The following is a 23,687-nucleotide window of genomic DNA, read 5'->3' as shown; positions in this document are numbered from 1 at the left end:
TTTATCATCCTTAGATGATCTCTTTCAGCTCTTTAAAGAAAATATCTCAATACATAGTTTAACTTAGGTGGGTGAATAGGGTTGGGGAATCTGAAACATTTAAAGTTAAATGGTGTAACTACTAAGAACCTTATGACAAAAAGAGATAACCTGAGGGTGAAGAGGTTACTAAGTTCACTAGTGTGATGAACGTCAACGGATTCCAGCATCAGGATTTGGGATAGTTTTATCTCTTATCTCCTTGCTAATTTGGTAATCAAGGGTTAATAACTCTAAAAAGTGAAGAGGAAGTAGGCCAGTCATGGTTATCCTAAGAAGAAAAAGTTACCACAGGTAAAGATATTTCTTCTGGATGCCAGCTGTCCACCCAAGATATAACAATATCAGCTCTGTATCACACCGACTGGCGGAATAGTGGTGATTTGGCCCATTTGAGGAATACGGAGATGAACCAGGACAGCTTTAATGACCAAGACAATAAAACCACAAGCTTTTTCATATCCTTGAATGTTATTAGTAATGGCACTAACTCATTAGAGAAGGAGCGAATTGGGTGACGAATCTGCGGGAAGGTATACTTCCCACCAGAAATATTGCTACTGTACATATCTTTTTCTTTCGATGAAGACTTCTTCCCACAGTTTCCTCACCTTATGAATGAGTCCCAAAACAACCACCCTTCTGGATGTGGGCTTGAGTAATGCTGGTTAGCAAAGGAAGTTCTGTAGTACAATCTTGGTAAGGTATTCATCACTGTGTCTGCGCCTTGAGACATATTTTTGCAAAAGTATGTTGTGAAAACCAAATGCCCACTGTCAAATATCAAGCACATAGTAGACTGTGTGACTGCCAAATTGAAATCTGCCACTTTTAGCCTTAAACAGAAGGAGCCTGATGTATCAAAGGGTTTTTCCCATTAAAAGTCTACAGGACAAAACTCTTCAGTACAAGGTCTCTAATTTGTACCACTCAATCTCCATGCATGAAGATGAGATGTCTTAAGAATGAGGTGGAGAACTTGACCTTACTGGTGTAAAAGCAGTTCAACCCTGCCTGTCATTGAAAGAGGGGCAAATGCTAAATTTCAATAGATCAGCATACCAGATCCTCCTCACTGAATCTAGTGACATAAGGTGCTGTGGAAGGATGAGTTACCTTCTTGCATTTCTGCACAACCTGCTAGAAAAGAGGGATTGGTGGGACTGCGTAGAGCCGATCCCATGACCAATTGAATCTGAAGGCATCCCCCAGTGAACTATTATGAGGGAAGTGCATGGCAAAAAGCAAGGACACTTACTGTAAATAATTGTGTCGAAGATAGTTACGTATGGACCATCCAATCTGCAGAGGATCATGTCCGTCATTCTGGGATGATGCTCTCAGCCATGGTCCTTTAATGACAGGTGGTTTACAGCATCTGCCTTCGCATTAACGGGCCCTAGCTAGCTAGCCACCACTGGGAAAATGTCCCACTGCACGGCACACCCCAACAGGCGTGATGCATCTCAACAATGGGTTCAGAATCATACACCTCCTTGTTTGTTGATGTAATAGACAGTGGTTAATTTATCAGGTAGGATCTGAATGGTGCTCCCCATGATGAAAGAAGTAAGGACTTCAGTGGACCACCTGCATCTCCAGCAAAGTGATGTGCAGCTGTTGCTGAGACATCAACCAAAAGCTGCTCATCTTTATCTTCCCAGATAAGGGCCTCAACCCAATGGGGAAGCATCTATAACCACTGTGGCCAGCAACTGCAGGGGGCTGATGGAAAGTCCCTCTGTCAAGTTGGAGTTGGAGGCATGAGAGGACAGGAACAAATATCGACTCCCTAGCTGAAAGACTCCCCTGCTGCATTCATCTCAGACATCACTGAAGGGCCCTGAATTGCATCTGGCTTGTGGCACCAACAGAATGGGCAAATCCATCAAGCTGTGCAGGAGAGGGGCTGCAGAATCAGGATCACATCCCAATTCAGATACATCAGAATCATATCATGAATATATGTGATCCTCTAAAGAGGAGGAGAAAAAGCCTTCCTGCAGGTTATGTCCAATATCACACCTATAAAGGTCACCCTAAGCACAGGGATGAAGTAGAATATCAGTACAATACTGTAAAAGCCCAGGGTCTGAAAAAAAGTCACAGTGCACTGAAGATGTTAATGACCAGAACAAGTGATCCTGCCTTTATCAGTTAGTTGTCCAGGTACAGAAATACATGGACTCCCAACCTCCTGAGGAAGCCACGCTACAGACATTACTTTGGTGAAAACTTGCAGGGTTTAGACCAAATGGTAGTATCACAAACTGTCTTGCCACTGTGATTTAAAGGTAACCCCTGCGAAAAGGAAGTATCATCAGATGGAAACAGGATCCCTGGAGATCCTCGAACACTAGTCTATCTCAAACACTGGGAGCAAGCAGCACTTGTCTTGGGGACAGTATTTTGATCTTTTCATGCTGAGTTAAACTTTTCGGAGTAAAGGAAGTAAAACCCAGTGCCCCTTTCCTCTAAGGGCACCACCTCTAATGCCTCTTTATTCAGCAAATGATGGCGAGCACTTCCTTGAAGAAGGAGCGTGGTCTGCAAAAAGAATAGGACGGCATAGGTTTTGAAGAAAAGCTGAAACACCCAGTGAATTGTGCTGATTGTCTCACAACTAGTGACAAAGTTGGGCCTCTCCCCTTACCAGGCTAAAGTGTTATTGTGGACGGCTGGAAATTCAGGAGGCTGTGTGTTAAAAGCTCCTTCAACACTGTTGCATGCTGAAACTGGAATTCCACTCTATAAAAAAGACCATAGAATAATTTTCTATAAGGAACTGCACACATCTAAAAACTTGCCCAAGTATGAGGCATGGACTTGGATAATTAGAGATGAGAAGAGAGTTTGCTGCTATTCTCTGAAGTGAATAATGCACAGTTTAAACAGGTAGTGATAAAGGAGATATATTAATGAGTACAAAGATGTGTTTCTACAGCAACAAGTGTCTCAATCTGTGCTAGACAGGAGTATGTCCAGATTGTACAACTGCACACAGTGACTGGTGGCCAGTCTCCTCACTGGATTATAGAGAGATTAACAATTGATATTGCTTGAATCTATTCTGCTTTTTTGGGATGGTATACAGACCTTCTCATGGAAAATCATATTGTCCCCCACAATGGGGGAACCTTGACATCTGTGAATGTGTGTGGTGGGGTGTTGAAGAGGTGTGAGTAACCAGGAGACTTTCTGCTATATTATCAGAGCGATATTTAAGAGCACAGTCATTGCAGCATAATATAGAGTTTCCCTTTAAGTTGTCTTTAACCCAATGGATCTGGCAACCTGCATGTACATTACTTTAGTGGGAGTCGGGAAACAACATCCAGATCCTACCAGGCCTGACCACTGTTCCGTAATGAAAAGCTGTCCAAAACTAGATTGGATGCCTTGGCATCTCTGTCTTTGGTTCTTCCAAGTAATAACTCAAGCACATTTGTTACTATGGGTATGGCCTGCATCTCTCTTACCAAGCCCTTTAGTCCTGCCTCCATCTCCTTCAGAGTAGGCATGTCCAGGAAAATGTGCTCTGCAATAATTGGCTGGACCTGTGATTTTTAAAGATGTCTTACAATCTTTAAGGCTCCGACTTCCTGACATTGCTTTCAAGCTTAGATAAATACTGGCCCTCTGGAGAAATTAGTCTGTATGTGCTTTAAACTTTGGCAGGAGTTCTGCAACACCTGGTGATAAAACCCACAATCAAAGTTAAATTATGTCTCTGCTCTTAAGTTCTTATTATATGTATATACTTCATTTGCCTTGCACTTCCAGTAAGTAAATAAGGACGGCATTTGTTTCAGAAGTAACATGTCTGAGGGAACGCGGATTGAACGGTCTCCCCATTGATCTCTTTAAGGATAACATACCATTTTTGTAGACCAATTCTGACCAAGGTATCAGGAGCTTGCTGCTGAACAGGTATTCCGAATACATGGTCAGATTCTTTGATAGTAATGATCTATAAAAAGGGGGGCCAATGCAGCTTGCTACCACCCCATTTCTTTACTTCTTTGGTGAAATTTACAGGCAGAATACTACTGAGAAAACTGGAAGAGTGGACAGAAAATAACGATATCCTGTCAAACTACAGTACGGCTTTCGCAGGGGCCTGGGGATGATCAAACAGGGACAGAAACCTGCTAATTGGGAAGTATACCCAAATCAAAGAGGGCCAACTTTATCTGGCATTTGTTGATCTATCAAGTGCATTCAACAGTGTCTTACAAGACAAATTGTGAAAAATACCGTCAGAGCAAGGGCTAGACCTGCCAATAACATATTTTCTTAGAGAGATGAACACGCGGAGCAGGGCCAGTGTTCGCCCGATCCCAATCCTGCTCTATGCTGCTGAAGCTGTACTCATGTCTCATACTCCCATGACTTACAGTGGTTACTCACCTGTTTTGCAATTATATACAGGGTGTGGGTCTGAATGTGAATTTGGGGAACACATGCATAATGAAATGTGGGAGGAATGTTGCGAAGTGCTGTGATTTTAAGGTTGGGGATGCTAAGTTTTACTCCCTCTTTTTCTTACTTGGGGATTCTATCTGAGGCACATAGTACTTGGGAACAGACTGCAGACACTAGAAAGTAACTCTTCATAAAAGCTTCATAAGTGCTACTACACGTAGCCACTAAACTTGGCAAAAGACATTTGAATAAAATGCTTACTATACAAGGCTAGGTGTGTGTCTGTGGCATTGTACGGGGCGGGAGTATGGGATATACCAACATTATCCACCTCCAACTAGCAGAGAACGCCTTTTTCAGGAACCTTCTTGCTGTTCCCAAGAGCTGTTCCTCTTGTGTGTCACACATAAGGTGGGGCCCCATTTTTAGCTGATATGATTAGAATTCAGCCAATGTTATTATGGCATATGATCTGGACTTATGAAGAGAGCTTTACATCGAAAGATTATTAACAACTGTCTTAAGGTGCCTTTGTCTCTGCAAATCCCTTTGCTGACATTAATAAAATAGACAATATAACATTTCTGGAGTTAGGTTTCATTGAATATTTTGAGAAACCGTATACACTGCACTCACTACATTAGTAGGAGGGAGTTAAAAAAGCAATATTTATCTCTGTTTGAAGAACGTAGGCTATCTGCGGAAGTAGCTAAACCAAGTGTTACCAAAAAACAATTGCCGATTGTTACTAATGGTATGCAACCTTATTTTAAATCAGTTTACAATCACCAGCATAGGTTTGTTCTGACACGATTTAGACTTGATATTTTCCATCGATTGGTAACATTTCCTAAAACCAATGATTGGTCCGTCGGTTTAACTAAATGTCCGTGTGATGACGACTTTTCTGATCAAAGTACTTTGCGTGCAATGTTTTTTGCACATTTTACAAGATATCTCGGTAAAGTTTTATTCTGCCCATTTTACGTGAACATAATTTTTAAGAATGCCGCCCTGCCCATATGGTTCTTGCAACAACTAGCATCATTACCAATTTATTGCATGGTATCTAGTTATATGTGGTCTGTGATTCACCTTAACAAAAAATGGAAAAGTAAATTATAGCAAATATGAAGGGGTGTCTCTCTCTGCTCTGTGCCATACTGCCATGCTGCATATTTAACACAATGTTATTATTCGGATTATATGGCTTTTAAATAACTCGTATAATATGTATAATACTGTTATATTGTAGTAGTAGTTAAGCTTTATTTCGATATAAAAACATATCATAAAAGCAACACATCACATCAATTAAAAGACATTTTAGCACAGTCAATACAATGACCGACAGAATCAACATGGAAAATTTAAAAAACAATCAATAATTTTAAGAAAGGGCAAAACAGGGAAAGAGCATATTACTGGATCAACAGCTTTTTTGCAGTTCTTATACGCCAAGCCCAGCCTAGGAATTTTGCCATACAGCAGGCAAAGAAAGGTCTTGCATCTGTGCGCAGTATGCGCAGCGCTTCCAGATATGATCTCGTTCCCAGGCTCCTACATAGGGGCTTCAACCACAACCTTCTAGGCATTGCATAAGTGTTGCACTCGAACAACAGGTGCGCAACGGACTCAACCCTCATATCGCAGAAAGGACAGAATGGTACAGTTTGTAAGGGTGGTTTCCAGGTCGAGGTAAACTGGCCTAGAGGGAGTACCCCCACCCTGAATTTGATGTACAGAGATCTGTCGCCTGAATTATGTATTAAATCCAAATAGGGTTCCCTAAAAGGGAGTTCTTTGACTAACAAAAACTGGGCAACAGATTTACAGTGATTTGGATTGCACATTCTCTCGTTGTCCACCCATGTCCAGTAAGCCTTCTTTAGCAGTTGTTTTGGAGGTGCTGATTTGTTGTCCCAAGCATCTCCTAGACCCAGTTTATAGAGAAGGCACTTGACCTCCCTAAGCCAGGTGATCTTATAGCAACCAGGAAGGGACAGGAGGTCATTTAGAGCATCTGCGTAGCTGCGGAGTTCGGGGACATTCCATATTCTGGACCATAATAAAAGGGGACGTAATTTAGCTTGCTCACATATTGGGCGGGAGCCCGCATCTAGCAAGAGGGGGATTGTGGGAGTACTGTGGGGTAGCCTCATAAGGTCTTTATGAAAATTGTTATCGAGGGAGGCCATATTTACCGGGATGCAACTGTTATATTGATAATGCATTGATATCGTAATTTATTGTATGCTTTTATGATTTTTCGAAATTTAAATAAAGCCAATTATTAATTGATCGATTAATTAATTTATTAAACCTTACCTCCTCTTAGCACACTTCTTGACTGCCCAATCTAGCTTCATTTGAAGGCTCAAGAGTCCACTGTTACCTAACTGGAGCACAGCAGTACCTGAGACCCTGGGACACCAGTGGATATTGACAACAGAGATGCCACACAGTATGTCCTGACTGTCCCAAGAGTCAGAGAAAATGCCTCAAAACACCATGACATGAAAACACAAAGCATTTAGAAAGGAAATGCAATATTATAATGGAAACAGCATTCTCATTGAAAGGCACCCTTTTCGTTGGGGGCCCCAAAGGGAGTATAAAAGCTAGTAAGACTGATGCATTTTAACACACCATGAAGTAAACGTATGAACTTGTATAGGACTATTAGGAAAATGATCAAAGGAATCAAATGATAAGTTTGTACCGCTATTTTCCGATTTCCGTTCGTCGTCGCTTTTCACAATTATTCCAGTCAGAAGCTGTTGCAGGACAACAGCGGGAAAGAGCTGTTCGTGGGTACCCAGGAAAGGCTGAAGATTAGCAGTCATATTGCTGAGAACACTGAGCAGTACAATCTCATCCTGAAAGCTATTCCACAAGTTCGAAACCGCAATAAAATGAGGCTGTAAAAACCAAGAAGGAACACATTCATAAGCTGTTTATTGATGAAAACGTCTGAAACAATGAGAACATTTATACCGCCCCTTTCCTAAAAAGATAATAAAAAATATTTCAAAGCAGAGAATAACGCAACACATTTCTAAAATGAATGCACCTTTTAATATTCAAATGTGGGTATAAGGGCTTTTGCTAATGTAAATTAAATGTAAATGTAGTAATATTTGTATAGCACACCGAATCGACCCCCGAAGGGGTATCTCAGGCGCTTGTACGCATACCGCTGTGGAACCCTTCCTGGCTTTTCCCTGTGAAGTGCCCAAGGTGAAGCCAGGCATCCTAGCGTTGTTGGGGCCGTTGTGGAGATTAAGCAAGCTATTCCCAGAGTTGCAGAGTGGGACCCATGATTAGAATAGGCACCGAGGCCAGAATTATCAGGTCCGCGGAAATTGAGCCCAAGACCTGCAGAGGCGGGAATCAAACCCTGGTCCCGGGCTAGACATCTGCATCAGGGTCTGCCGCTCTAACCATTGAGCCACACTTCTCTAACCTCTGTACATCACTTTAATCAACCTTAATCCTTGATGAAACCCATAAAGTCATCTGCACACCTACGGCTATCTGCACTTATTAGTGCAAATTAATGTTTTGGGTTCACTCACAAATCAATTTTCTCAATCAATCAATCAATCAATCAATCAATCAAGGCATTTATAGAGCGCACTACTTACCCGGAGGGTCTCAAGGCGCTTGGAGGGGGGTGCCGCTACTGCTCGAACAGCCAGGTCTTGAGTTTCTTCCTGAAGGAGAGGTGGTCCTGGGTCAGGCGAAGGTCGGTCGGGAGGGTGTTCCAGGTCTTGGCGGCCAGGTAGGAGAAGGACCTTCCTCCTGTTGTCGCTCTTCGGATGCGGGGGACGGCGGCGAGGGCGTGGTTGGTCGATGGGAGGTGGCGTTTGGGAGCGTAGAAGTTGAGGCGGTTGTTGAGGTAGCTCGGGCCTTGGTCGTGTAGGGCTTTGTGTGCGTGGGTGAGGAGACGGAAGGTGATTTTCTTGTTGACGGGGAGCCAGTGCAGGTCTCTCAGATGTCCGGAGATGTGGCCGCGTCGGGGGATGTCGAGGATGAGTCTGGCTGAGGCGTTCTGGATCCGCTGGAGTCTCTTCTGGAGCTTGGCGGTTGTTCCGGCGTAGAGGGCGTTGCCGTAGTCCAGTCGGCTGGTGACGAGGGCCTGGGTGACCGTCTTCCTGGTCTCGGTGGGGATCCACCGGAAGATCTTCCGTAGCATGCGCAGGATGTTAAAACAGGACGCGGAGACGGCGTTGACTTGTCTGGTCATGGAGAGGGAGGAGTCCAGGATGAAGCCCAGGTTGCGTGCGTGGTCTGTCGGTTTGGGTGCGGTGCCCAGGGCGGGGGGCCACCAGGAGTCGTCCCAGGCGGAGGGCGAGGAGCCCAGGATGAGAACTTCCGTCTTGTCTGAGTTCAGTTTCAGGCGGCTGGTCGTCATCCACTCGGCCACGGCTTTCATCCCTTCGTGGAGGTTGTTTCTGGCGGGGGCGGGGTCGTTGGTCAGGGAGAGGATCAGCTGGGTGTCGTCGGCGTAGGAGATGATGTTGAGGTTGTGTTGGCGTGCGATGGCCGCAAGGGGGCTCATGTAGACGTTGAAGAGGGTGGGGCTGAGCGAGGAGCCCTGAGGAACGCCGCAGATGACTTCCGTGGCTGCAGATCTGAACGGTGGTAGGCGGACTCTCTGTGTCCTTCCAGCGAGGAAGGAGATGATCCTCTCCAGTGCCTTCTCCTGGATTCCGATGTTGCTGAGGCGCTGCACTAGGGTGCGGTGGCAGACAGTGTCGAACGCTGCAGAGAGGTCTAGGAGGATGAGGGCCGCTGTTTCACCGTTGTCCAGCATGGCTCGGATGTCATCGGTGGCAGCGATGAGGGCGGTCTCGGTGCTGTGGTTGGCTCGGAAGCCAGACTGTGAGGGGTCGAGGGATCCATTCGTCTCGAGGAAGGCAGCCAGCTGCTTGTTGACGGTCTTCTCGATGACTTTGGCTGGGAACGGGAGGAGCGAGATGGGGCGGTAATTCTTGAGTTCGGTGGGGTCCGCTGTTGGTTTCTTCAGTAGGGCGCTGAGCTCGGCATGCTTCCAGCTCTCAGGGAAGGTGGCGGTGTCGAAGGAGGTGTTGATGATGTCCCGCAGGTGTGGTGCGATGACAGCGTCAGCCTTGTTGAAGACGTGGTGGGGGCAGGGGTCGGTCGGAGAGCCGGAGTGGATAGAGTTCATCGTGCGGATGGTGTCTTCTGTGTTGATCTGGGTCCAGACGCTGAGGGTGGTGGTGGGGGGCATTGGTGCGATCGTTGGGAGCGTTGTTTGTGGGCTGAAGCTGTTGTGTATGTCAGCGATCTTGTTGTGGAAGTAGGAGGCGAGGGAGTTGCAGAGGTCTTGCGACGGGGTGATGTCGTTGTTTCCGGCGTTGGAGTTGGAGAGCTCTTTGACAATGTTGAAGAGTTCTTTGCTGTTGTGTGCGTTGTTGTCCAGTCGTTCCTTGAATGCAGTTTTCTTGGTGGCGCGGATGAGTTGGTGGTGTTTCCGGGTGGCGAGCTTGAGGGCAGTCATGTTGTCCGGTGTTGGCTCCCTTCTCCAGGCTTTCTCGAGGGCTCGGCAGTTCTTCTTGGAGCTCTTGAGTTCGTCGGTGAACCATGGGGCCTTCTTGCTGCCGAGTCTGCTAGGTGGGGTCCTCAGTGGGGCGAGGTCGTCTGCGCAGTTGCTGATCCACTTCGTGAGGTTGTCGGCGGCCTGGCTGGGGTTCGCTGAGCTGGCGGGAGGGTGCTGGCTCAGGGAAGCAGCGAGCTGGTCAGCTGTGATCTTGTTCCAGCTTCTTCGAGCGACCTGTTGCTGGTGGTGGTGGATCGTGGATCTTCTGAAAGTGAAGTGGACGCAGCTGTGGTCCGTCCAGTGGAGTCCGGTGGCGTGGCTGAAGACGATGTCCTTGCTGGATGAGAAGACAGCGTCGAGTGTGTGTCCGGCGAGGTGGGTGGGGGTGGTCACCAGCTGCTTGAGTCCGAGGTTGGCGAGGTTGTCAAGCAGGGTGGTGGTGTTGCGGTCGTTGTTGTTCTCCAGGTGGAAGTTGATGTCCCCCAGGAGGATGTAGTCAGCGGATGGGAGGGCGTGCGGGCTGATGAAGTCGGCGATGTCTTCGCTGAATTGTGTGCGTGGTCCCGGGGGTCGGTAGATGAGGGTGCCTCTGAGGGTGGTTTTGGGGTCCGTGTGGATCTGGAAGTGCAGGTGTTCGGCGGTTGTCAGGGTGTTGTCGGTGTTGGTCGTGATGCGGATGGTGTCCCTGTAGATGATGGCGATGCCTCCTCCAGTCTGGTTGCCTCGGTCTCTTCGGGTGATCTTGTAGCCCTATGGGATGGCGATGGCGATGTCGGGCGCTGAGGAGTCGTTCATCCAGGTTTCCATGAGGAAGGCGACGTCAGCAGCTGTGGTGTCGAGGAGGTTCCAGAGTTCGATGGTGTGTCTGTGGACGGAGCGGGTGTTGAGTAGGATGCACTTGAGGTGGTTGCTGCTGGTGTTCGACTTGGCGGGTGCTGGTGCGGGGCAGGTCTGGATGCAGGAGAACTTGCAGGCGCGACAGCTGAAGCGTCCGTGGGTTCGTCTCGGGGTGGCTCGGTAGCATCCGGGGATTCGGCCGGTGTTGAGTGCGTTGAGGGTGGCGGCGTCGTACGTCCGGCGGGTAGGCTGGGGTCTTCGGGGGCCAGGGGTCCTGGCGCTGGGCGCGGTCCAGGCGCGGACGGGCGCAGACGGGCTTACCTTTGGCGCACCTTCGGCGCTCAATCGGTGCTCCCGCTGCGCGCGTCCGCTGCGCGGTCGCTCAGGGGGCGTCATAAGAAGGGGGACGGGAGGGGGGGTCTGCTGGGCTGGGCGAGCGGCTGGGCCAATGGGCCGGTGGTGGGCGGGGCCGCAGGGGGCCAGCGGCGGGAAAAAGTGGCGAGCGGGCGGCTCAGCTGTGGCTCGGCCGCTCGGGGGTGCTGGGGGGGCGACCGTGTCGGTGGCGGCAGGCAGGAGGCTGGCAAGGAGGCTGTCTGGCAGCAGGGACAGCAGGCGAGGGAGCAAGGGGGTGACCCGGCCTCGAGAGGCACACTTAATATTACATGAGCACAGTGATCAAAGTGGTGGGGTTGGTATCTGAGGGGCACGATGTGCCCAAACTTTTTTTTATTTTAGAAAAGCAGTTCCTCTACGTTTTCTGAAAAGGCAACTGTCCTGGGACGTTTACTTCAAGATTTGAAATGCTTCAGCTGAAGTTTCAGGTGGGGAGTCTTCCGTGTCGTGAAACCGAGAGAGAAGTAGACAACTAAACAAGCATTCCTGCCAGGGTGCCTGCTGTCTGGAAGAAATGCAAATGTGCGCAACTGGTTAATCTGAAAATGTAAAGACTGTTTGGAAGCTGGTATTGGCTTTAATTGATGCAATCACTTGAAGATTCCTGATGACAGATTTATTCTTTTTGAGAGGTACTGCAAGGGAGCTTCCAGTTAAACTACAAAGTGTGTGCGTTTAAAGATAGTTATAAAAAAATTGCATTACGGACAGTCTGGCTATTACTAAAATCTATATTTTGGAAGCACTTTTTATCTTAAACCTTTTTGCATATTTTGTAGCAGCCTATCTTAATGCAAGTTTAAAATAATAACTTATATATTCACAGTGCTGTCTGTCACAGAGTGGGACCTTTTGCCCTGAACATACACAAGTCGCTATTCTCCACTGTGCCAATCAGGATTCAATTATGTGGCTCTCTGGTTACAGACACAGACCTCTGCAGTGCATAAACCAATAGAGATTTCATAATGTAGGAGTGCATTTCCCACTGATTAACTTAACTTGCATTAATTCTTCATTTAACATGCATGTTATTTTATATGTAGTTACCTGAAGGTGAAAGACCACAAAATCAAAATCATTCAGAGTATTTAGTATTTAGTCACACTTTTGGCTCCGTCCCCATGTTCACTCATCCCACCCCTACTACGTGAAGCATCATAGTTCCCATACTTTTTTTTTTAATGCACTTCGACCACTGCATCACTATGATGTAAGATAAGATATAATGTACAGGGAATCATCAGAATGAATCTCTTGTGACAAACAAGATTGCACCCCGTGGCTAAAACTAGTCAAGAATCTACGTAAAATGGTTAAAACGAGAGAAATATGGGATTGTCCAGCAACAATAGCTAAAGCAGTCACCCAGAAACTGAAATGAAACTACTAGGAATGTATCATGATGCGGATCTTGAGTGATTAGATAGATGGGAGTATACCAGGGCAGTTCTTGCCCCACAAGTGTCTCCCTAGCTTTGAATCATACATGGACAGAATTTTCCCATTCAAAGCTAGATGCTTATATGTGCAATTTAGATGCGGCGCTTAGCCGCTAAGATCATTTACATCAAAGTGGGATAAAGCAGGTTGCCCACCAAACCACTGTCCTCACTGCCCACAACATACAGACGCAGGGACACCTTCGCCTTTTCTGTCCTATCTACACTACCTCATAAGAAATGGATTGTCGCAATGTGCAAGCCTGTTGCATGGATGATGATGGATTTAGGCCCAGATCTCTGTACTGGGGCGAACGTATGACATTGTTCTGCATTCTGTCCTTCAACTGTTGTTTTTGCAACATTCTGAAAGTGGCATTTTCAGAATTGTGACTTAAACTCCAACTTTACCATCAAAGAGGGTTTTAAATTACAATTCTGTAGAGACCAAACTCGACATTCCTACCTGCTCCAATTGAAAGTTAACACTTATTAATTGTAAAAAGGTAACCCAATGCTATTCTATGGGAGAGGTAGCCCTTGCAGAGGTGAAAAACAAACTTCAGAGTTTTTAACTACCAAGACATATGAAAGTCAAATGTACATGTCCAACTTTTTAAACGCACTGCATCCTGCCCTATGGACTGTTTAGGGCCTACCCCAGGGGTGAATTATGTGTATTAAAAAGGAATGTTTAGGCCTGGCAAAAGGTTTATTTTGCCAGGTAGAAATAGCAGTTTAAAACAGCTCAAAATTGCAGACTTGAGGCATGTTTAAAAGGTGACATATTGGGAGGCACAATAAGTACTACATGCCCACTAGTAATATTTAATTTACAGGCCGTGGGTACATGTAGTACCACTTTAGTAGGGATTTACAAGTAAATTAAATGTGCCAATTGGATGTAAGCTAATTTCATCATGTTTAAAGGAGAGTGCACAAGCACGTTAGCTTTGATTAGCAGTGTAATGTGTGCAAAGACGTATGCCCAACAAAAAATAATTTAGCAAAGAAGGAAGGAATAAGGCAACATGTTTGAGGGAAGACCACCTTATTGCTGACAGGTCTAACAGATAGGTTATCCCTTCCAAACAGCACAACAAACTAGGGATGACCTCTACTCTGAATGAGGTTAAGGAAAAAAGTTATTCTGTTGACATTTGGTGGGTTATGCACACTACGAGCAGGCAATATTCATGTTACTCAGTTCAGTTTGGAAAGCTTTATTCGGTTTGCATGACACAACCATAAAAGCAACAATAAATCGGAAGAAATCATCATAATTCAATTATTACAATTACCCTACTGTGGTAGGAAAAGTTGAATGCGCATTCCATATATTAACCCCAATATAGTACACCAAAGGGACAACATTACTTAATAAATACTAAAAATAGTTCAAACACTCATGTACAAACTAGTAGCAGCAAATGAAGTAAATATTACAATAAAGTGCATAATGCTAGGAGGTACTTTAGCTAAAGCTTTAAACATTATTCATTAAAGTGACATGTGCCTGAGTAAACGTTTGGATTCTTATGATACATTGTAAACATTTCCCCCCACAATAAAGTGTCTTGTGCTTTATCAAGAAATCATCATAACTGGTAATTGTAATAGTTATGGTATTATCGATTTCCTAAGTGTTCTACATTTCAGTATATACAAAGTAACCCGAAAACAAATATCTATATTTTCGAGGGCACATATTAAGTTCATTGCGTCCGCTGTTGTACGAACATTACATTTTAAAAAGATGGGCTTCAAATAAAATTTCCTTAGGAATGTATAGAATTTACAAAAAAGTAAAAAATGGCAACAACTCTGGCTAGAGGTGTTATCACATGGGCATAACATAGTGGATCTCTCTCCTGTTACAGGGAAGGATACTAAGTGATGAGCGATCCCCAGCCTCAGGCGTGTTAAAACAAAACAATGTGAAGGTCTAGATACATCGGACAAGTCTGAAACCCACTTTTGAGTTCAAGTTGCCTATAAAACACAACCGTTTTTTGAGTCCTGGTTAGTTTCAATCGCTCTTCCCTTTTGTATAACAAGAAGGAATCCTTAATTTCCTTCTTTGTAGAGGGGGTTGTATATTCGGACACCGTTAAAATATTAAAATCAAGCAATGTACTATACCAGTGTATGATATAACTAAGCCATGGGATGCGGGAGACATACTCTAATTTGAGACAGTCTTTGATTATTTTCTGGGTGAACTCTGTCTCACTCATATACCAGATCGAACGCCACAAAAGTAGTGGGCGTAAGGCTGCTAGATACGATATATAGTTCAACCCAGTTTCTTGATGGATTAAATCAACAGAAGCCGAAGCCGGGACAAACAATAGTCGTTTTAAGAAGCAATTTTCATTTTTTTGAAGTTGGGCTGTAGAAGAATGTCCCCATATACCGGCTCCATACAAAGCTGAGGAGACACATCTGGCATTGTATATGGTTACCATATCTTGCAATCTACGATCCCCTAGTTTACTAGCAAATCGAAAAATACCATTTGTGTTCCTTGTCATATTGTGTTTAATATTCTCTTGTTCACATACCCATTTACTATTATATTCAAAAGTGACACCAAGGTAACAAAAAGATGTAACGGCTTCTATTTTTGAACCCTCAAGAAAGAATGGCCTTAATGTCTTCTTCTTCTTCCCACAGGCCATGGTATAGGTCTTTGATTTATTGATTAAAAGTTTCCTATCCTTGTAAATTCATTAATGAGTCACTGAAGGCCTAAAGGGGTGCGGGAGATTAGAACAGCGTCATCAGCGTATAACAAGACAGATACCACTGTATCATCAATTTTTGGTGCATCTGCCGGAATATTAGTTTAAAATTATGGCTACTTGATTAATAAAGAGAGAAAATAACAGGGGTGCTAAAACTCAGCCCTGCCTTATACCGCTTTTTACTGGAAAAAAGGGGGTTCGCTCGTCCTGTGGGCCCATAGCGCACACTGCATGTAAGTCCAGGAAGAATACTATCTCCTCGGGGGCTCCAGATTCAAGCAGTACTTTCCATAACAGGGCATGGTCCACCAAATCGAACGCACTGTTCAAATCTGCAAAGCACAAAAACAAGTTGCCCTCCTTGGCGACTGTGTACTTGCTGATGAGTAGATCCAAATTTACACATTGTTCGATCGTTCCCATACCTTTCCGGAATCCAAATTGGGCTGGGGTTAATACACTACAATCTGTGGCCCAAGTTTCCAGTCTTCTTAAGAGTACCCTGCTCATCACCTTTATGGAAGAGTCCAGTAATGAGATTGGCCGGTAATTACAGACTTCTGAGCGTGATCCCTTTTTATGTAATGGGACAATGATTGACTGTGCCCATGTTACAGGAAAATTCCCCAAAGCCGATGTATTAAAAATTATTGTAAGGAGCGGCGCCCACAGATCGATAAGATCCTTATAAAGGTCTATTGGGACGCCGTCCGGTCCCGGTGCTTTTCCCACTTTACTATTTATCAGACCCTCCCGCACCTCTTCCACATCGATTAACAGCGGTAGTCTTGGCCACGTGTAATCGTTGTCTGAAAATACGTTTAACACCAGCCTATCTGGGTTAAAAATATTAGAAAAATGTTAGATCCATTCGGTGCAGTTTACGTGGGATGTTAATTCGGGTGCACAGTTCTCTTTTAAAAAGGGACTGTTAACGGTTTCCCAGAAAAGTTTGCTGTTTTTTGTATTAGCAGCCATATCTAATTTATCCCAGGCTTCAGTTCTCAATTCTTTTTATGTGTCAGCAAAATTATTTTGTAACTTTTTCTAAGTTCCTGGATTAAGAGTTGATTACGAGGTTTAGACCCTAGCGCCATTTTAAGTTTATGTAAAGCCTGGGTGCATTTTGAGTTGAACCACCTCGTGCCACCCTGTTTATCCGCTCTGGGAATTTTAGTCAGTACTTTCTTAATTACGTTGTTTATTTCTGTAAAATTAATTAATAAGATTTCAGGTGTAACATCCTCCTTTAAGCAACAATCAATAGCATCCCTGCATCTGGTAACCACCTCCGCTTGAATCTTTGGCGGGTACACACCAGCCCACTTTATTCTCATCCCATTGGGCCGGACAGGGGCGATGTCTACAAGTCGGTCCTCAGTATTAAGTGTTTTCCTGCCCCAATCTAGAAGTACCATGGATACACTATTGTGGTCACTAACCACCTGCTCTGTTATCCATAAATCAATAAAACAACTATATTCAGATAATATAATGTGGTCTATATTACTATTCCCAATCCTCCCAGTGAATGTCGGGCATTTAATGTGGCCTTTAGTCATCAAACAATCTAAGAGCCCAAGGTCGAATTTTGCCATAAGTGTGTTTATAGCCATCTCATAATCACAATGTGGGAAATGTAAATTGTTATCATCATCTGTGGAGGGAATAGTATCAGGCTTCATAAATCCACAAGAATTGGTTAATGCCTTTGAGCAAACACGAATATTAAAATCACCCGCCCACAGGAAAACTACAAGTTTTCTGGAAAGATTTAATACTCTGTCTATTTCCTTTTCTGGTGGGCCTAATGGTGATTGCCTTTCCTTATTAAAAATATTATTATAGAAGGTCTTTGCCCTTCGGGAACATTAGTCTCAGAACTTGACTGTAGTTGCCAATTGAGGCATAACTTATAATTTTGCACCCCACGAGTTTTGTTGATATGAGCAACAATAACCCACCTTTGGCTCTTCCTGTTTGAGAGGCTACTGCGTTTAAACAGAGAGAAGTATAACCTTCCACTGCAACCTCTTCAGTACACCATGTCTCCTGTAGACAGATAAAGTCACTACCATGTCTTATAAAAGTCTACCAGAAAGGGGTAGCCAATTTTCTCTTCAGACCTGCGATATTCCAGGTTGTTAATGTGTACCCTTCATGTTCTAAGCCCCCAATGGTCTCTTCATCCTATCTACAATTGAACTTACAATTGACTGTTTTCCCCCATTTGGTGAGCACTCAGTAGGAGTTACTATAAAATGTTCACAGGTCACACTATCCTTATTAATACAGTTATCCCTATTCCCCGAATTGTCGTCTATATTGATAGTTGTACTATTTCCTTCCACACAACCTATTTTGTAGGGGCCATTTGTTGATAACAGATCTACCTTGTGTTCTAGGGGAACCACTTCTGGTACTTTATGTCAGTCGTTTTCCTCCATCCTCATCAAACATTCAAATCTATTAAACAGCGGGATGGGGGGTCGCATTGAGTGTACTACTCGTGGGAAGGGTAGGTAATTAATATTTAGGTTGGGGCCCATCATTCTATGAGCAGGTACTGATGGATTGCCCCATAAATGTTTATAAAAATACCCCAAAGGTAATAGTATCATGTTAAACTCTGTACATGATGGTGGGGGGCGTTAAGTAAAGTTGCGCACGCCCAGTTTGGTGAACTAAAGCTTATTATTACGCAATCCCCATCGAAAGTCTTGGGGGCTGGGGCTAACCAACCCACTCTTTGGGTAAGTAATATATGTTCAGCACTTAATATAGGGTAGTTACAGTTGTTTGTCATCCAATGGAGGGTTTTGTTTTTAAGTGTTTCTTGCGATTCTGTTTGCCCTTCCCGTAGTTTAGGTACATTGCAAAGTATCGCGACATAAGCGCTACATTCTGGGGGTAGGTTCACTACCCGTGGTATGTCGCCACGCTTTGTAATTCCTGGGAGGTAGGAACCCTTCCTCTCTACTGTGTCAGTTTCCCTGTGGCCTTGACCCCCAATTGAGCGGTTGTCTTTTTCTCCTGGGTTAAAGTATATTGTGCCCCCTGTGGGGTGTCCTTGCTGTTACTCGGGGCATTATCCTTGTTAAGGTTGTCTCCAGCGGACGATGGGCCCTTATTTATATTTGTAGCACTAATAGTCCCCTTATGTGTTTGGTCTTATTTTCCCTTCGCCTTCCCACCCTCCTTGTTTTTATTTGAAGTGGTCTTTGGCAATGCCTCATTTGGAGTAGGTGCTCGTGGTAGCGGACAAGACTTAGTACCACGTTTATCACTGTACTCTGTAATCTTTGCTATTTGTTCTTCCATTGAACCTATCCTAGTTTCGATGTTTGACATCTTTAGGCAGATAGGTCCTAATAGAGTGGAAAGCAGTGTCTCCATTCGGACCCAAAAACCTGCATTCCCCACCTCTATGTTATCTTCCAGTGGTTGGGCACCTATATTATTTAAGTGGATCATAGCCTTTTCACTTCTTTGCCCAGCAGGGTTTTGTGTCACCTTCCGATATACGCGCCTGGCTTTGCCTCTTTGTTTATTTATAGGTTGTTCATTAGTGGTATGTTTCAACTTGCTCTTTGCTTTTTGCCCTCTAGTTCGTACTGGTGAACTATTGTTGGTTACCGTGTCCATAATTACTGAATCACTGCATTGTTGGATGTCTGAACCTTCCAAGACTACCTGATCATTAGTCTCGAATACTAGGGAATCTTGATCTGACAGATGTGACTGCATGGTGGGGGTAGATGAGAGAAGAGCCTACTACCCGTACAGGAGTGTTCAATAATTGCCAGATCTTGTTTTGAACTGTTCCCACAGTTCGCAACTCCAGGTAATCCTGCATATGAGTCTGCAAGTAAGGATTCAGAAGAGTTGTCCAGGGTCATAGATGTATTTACTACTTGGGTAAAAGGGAGAATGCTTGGGGGGAGCGAGTAACGTCTCTCGGTGTTCTCTATGGCTGTGGCCACCACCCCTATTGTTTTCTGTAGCATTTTATCTATCGCGGTCAAACTTGGGAGGTTTGTGGTCGTTGCTTTCTGCCTAGTTTGTGACCGTGATATCACTGGATTTTTTTTACCCATTGTACAAGAATTACGATTTGACCTCAACAACAATATGACAACCAGTCCAAGTGCAGGGGTTAATACCAACGGAGATACAAATAGGATCAGTACATACAGCTCACGTGTATTCCGTTACCGCTTAATCCTGATGTAATGTAAAATTGGTTGAACTGCCAAAAGACGTGGCCCAGCCCGGCCTCCTCAGGCCCCGGATGGCCCTCTGCCCGGGCTCAGCCTGGATCCGCCCGCGCGCATCCTGCGACGCGGGAGGAACTGCTGCTTGTTATGCGCCTCCGGGCGGAAGTGGGTGGTGTCAGGCAGGGGACGCCGGGAGATGGAGTCCGTCGCCTCTACCCCTCACTGCGGCCACTTGTGGATTGCGGCGGCGGGGGAGAGCGACGCTGGGCGTTGACCTCCTGCTGGGCGGTGATTCAAGGCGCTGTGTCCCAGAGTAAGTGAACCGTTCCCCGCTCCACCGGAGGAACTGCTGTGTGTTATGCGCCTCCGGGCGGAAGTGGGTGGTGTCAGGCAGGGGACGCCGGGAGATGGAGTCCGTCGGCTCTACCCCTCACTGCGGCTGCTTGTGGATTGCGGCGGCGGGGGAAAGCGACGCTGGCCGTTGACCTCCTGCTGGGCGGTGATTCAAGGCGCAGTGTCCCAGAGTAAGTGAACCGTTCCCCGCTCCACCGGAGGAACTGCTGCGTGTTATGCGCCTCCGAGCGGAAGTGGGTGGTGTCAGGCAGGGGACGCCGGGAGATGGAGTCCGTCGCCTCTACCCCTCACTGCGGCCACTTGTGGATCAAGCCCTGATCTTTGGACTGGGTAAGAGTGGTCTGCTTAATTCAGACACTCTGTTCATCACCACCCCCCTTTTCTGAATCGTTTTTGGCCACTATAGGTGTGGCAGGGTATACTCAGACATGAGTCCCTTGCTCACTGCACCATCAGGATTCAAGCAAGCCGGGCCGACGACGGCTGAAATGCCAGAAACCGGTCCCCGGTAGCTTGTCTCCTTTCTGGTGAAGAATTGGCTTGGTAGTTTGGTCTGCCCTGTTCCCATGATGCACTGGGCCAGGGACAGACTAATTTGCATATAGCCAGGTTCTGAGCTGGGATGGTGCAGTGAGCTAAATAACGGTGATGGATCAAGCCCTGATCTTTGGACTGGGTAAGAGTGGTCTGCTTAATTCAGACACTCTGTTCATCACCACCCCCCTTTTCTGAATCACTTGTGGATTGCGGCAGCGGGGGAGAGCGACGCTGGCCGTTGACCTCCTGCTGGGCGGTGATTCAAGGCGCTGTGTCCCAGAGTAAGTGAACCGTTCCCCGCTCCACCGGAGGAACTGCTGCGTGTTATGCGCCTCCGGGCGGAAGTGGGTGGTGTCAGGCAGGGGACGCCGGGAGATGGAGTCCGTCACCTCTACCCCTCACTGCGGCCACTTGTGGATTGCGGCGGCGGGGGAGAGCGACGCTGGCCGTTGACCTCCTGCTGGGTGGTGATTCAAGGCGCTGTGTCCCAGAGTAAGTGAACCGTTCCCCGCTCCACCGGAGGAACTGCTGCGTGTTATGCGCCTCCGGGCGGAAGTGGGTGGTGTCAGGCAGGGGATGCCGGGAGATGGAGTCGGTCGCCTCTACCCCTCACTGCTGCCACTTGTGGATTGCGGCGGCGGGGGAGAGCGACGCTGCCCGTTGACCTCCAGCTGGGTGGTGATTCAAGGCGCTGTGTCTCAGAGTAAGTGAACCGTTCCCCGCTCCACCGGAGGAACTGCTGCGTGTTATGCGCCTCCGGGCGGAAGTGGGTGGCGTCAGGCAGGGGACGCCGGGAGATGGAGTCCGTCGCCTCTACCCCTCACTGCGGCCACTTGTGGATTGCGGCGGCGGGGGAGAGCGACGCTGGCCGTTGACCTCCTGCTGGGCGGTGATTCAAGGCGCTGTGTCCCAGAGTAAGTGAACCGTTCCCCGCTCCAGCGGAGGAAATGCTGCGTGTTATGCGCCTCCAGGCGGAAGTGGGTGGTGTCAGGCAGAGGACACCGGGAGATGGAGTCCGTCTTGTTACTCATTGATGCATAATACTTCATGGTAATAGATGTCTATCTGACCATTGATACTGAGTCTTGACGGAGAGGAACCCTGGGGACAAACTATGGCTTGGCTGCGGAACTCAGAGGCCCTCTCTGATACCGTATTCAGGTCAGACATTAGAGCCAGTTTGGAGGGATACTTGGAAACAAACTGGGTGCCTATTGACACCCGTGCGAAGGAGTGGGAGGCCTTAACGGTAGTGTTAGGGGAGAGTGCATGTCGAAACCATATGGTATTAGGCAGCATTTACAGCACACTCTGGTGCAACAGAAAGCCAGGCTGGCAATGCTGCAGGCAATTGAATCTATGGGCACCGACCTAGTGCGGACCAGTCTGGAGCTTATTTGGAGTATTGTAGACCCATAGGACACTTTGGACAAACATGCTCTAAGAGAATAAAGGAAAATGTTACATCGAGAAGCTGACATTTCTGGAAGGCTCCTGGCCTGGTTATTAAAAAGCGAATACCCCACTTAATTTATATTGTCACTAAATAGACCTGACAGAACTATGGCAGTGACATGGGCCTGATTACGATCTTGGCGGATGGGATACTCCGTCACAAACGTGATGGCTATCCCATTGTCAAATTACAATTCCATTATATCCTATGGAACTTGTAATAGGGCAGACGGGATATCAGTCACGTTTGTGATGGAGTATCCCATCCGCCAATATTGTAATCAGGCCCATAGTCTATTATCAATTACATTATGACACCTTATCGGTATATCTGGCCTGCCTCTGCAATAGATAGGAACCGATGCATGTGTAATGGCTGAAGGCATACTTGGGTTTCACTAATCTCACTAGATTGTTGCGAGGGACGCAGAAGCCCTACATCAGGAAGTCCCTAGGGAAGCAGTGATTGTAACTACCCATGCTTTGTCTAACAAGGAGACCCCATCAGGGATTGATTTCCCTCATAGTTCTACAATGTGTACTTCAACATCATGGTGGGTAAGTTATTGGAGGTATATCTAGAGACAAATCGGAATGGTATATTACAAGGTACCATGAGAGAGTTGTCATAGTGATGGTACCAAGGGACACCGAATTATGCAATTGTTTGGCTGTGGCGTTTTTCGCATAATTATAGATTTCCTTTATTTGTCACATAATCCATCATCTGCTGCATAACCTACTGGTTTTACAAAAAAAAATTGTGTTTCTAGTTCAAACGGTTTAAAAGTTACTTCAAGCAAAGCAACACGTGATGCTGCAAAGTGGAAGATCCTTTGCAAACTTTAGCTTGTCACCTTTCTGTTCCTTATTGCTATATTTGGATGTTAATCTGGTACTAAGTAGGTGCAACCAATGCCCGGGAAGTTTTAACAAGCTTAAGAATGACAAAATAATGAATTAATACTATAATAAAATGTGCCACATTACGTTGCGTAATTTGCCTTTTCTTGCCGCATCATTTACTGAACCCTACCAAATAGTTGTCCCTCCCCTGCTGCATAATTCCATGGCCCTGGTGGCACCCATGCCTGGTAAAATAAAAAAATAGCACTAGATATTCAAAAATGTTTGACTCCCTAGGATGGGAATACATTTTTTACATTCTTTGCGGTATAGGAAGTGGTGGGAACCTTCTGCCATGGATGGGGCTCTTTATATTGGACTGGCCAGGTGGGATGACATCAAGCAGCTGGAGGGGGGAGCAGCTGGCAGGGGTGTCTGTTGTGGCCCCTGATATTCACTATGGCGATGGAACAATTAGCTATTAGGCTACGTCAGGAAATGCAGCCTTGAGGAATACAGGTGAGTGAGGGGGTACACGTGGTATCCCTATATGCAGATGATGCTCTGATATACCTTAGCTAGACACTGAGTGTCTGTCCCTATTCTCCTGCAGAAGCTGGAGGAGTTTGCAGCAGTCTAGGGATTCAATGTCAACAAACAACATTTTTCTTGTTTCTACTCACAGAACTGAAAAAAGCATCACAAATGGACTTGCCTGATCTGGAACTGTGCGGGAGCGAAAGGAGTTTTGATAAGTAGGAATGTGGGCAACGCATGTAGCAGGCTTCCACGACACACACACACAACCTGGGACGGGTATTGACTGGCC

The 23,687-nt window shown here is 46.0% G+C and overlaps 1 protein-coding gene across 1 annotated transcript in view; it reads right to left on the bottom strand.

Moving 5' to 3' along the window:
• CFAP206 (cilia and flagella associated protein 206) overlaps nt 1–23,687 on the bottom strand; it is a 473,657-nt gene that overhangs the window by 237,277 nt on the left and 212,693 nt on the right. Inside the window, exon 9 of the mRNA XM_086926596.1 lies at nt 7,187–7,385. Within this exon, the coding sequence (XP_086782722.1) occupies nt 7,187–7,385 (199 nt within the window). The remainder of the gene's footprint in view (nt 1–7,186; nt 7,386–23,687) is intronic.

This window comes from Lissotriton vulgaris, chromosome 6, assembly GCF_964263255.1.
Source record: "Lissotriton vulgaris chromosome 6, aLisVul1.2, whole genome shotgun sequence".
Taxonomy (NCBI): Eukaryota; Metazoa; Chordata; class Amphibia; order Caudata; family Salamandridae; genus Lissotriton; species Lissotriton vulgaris.
This window is presented reverse-complemented; position numbering and strand designations above follow the sequence as displayed.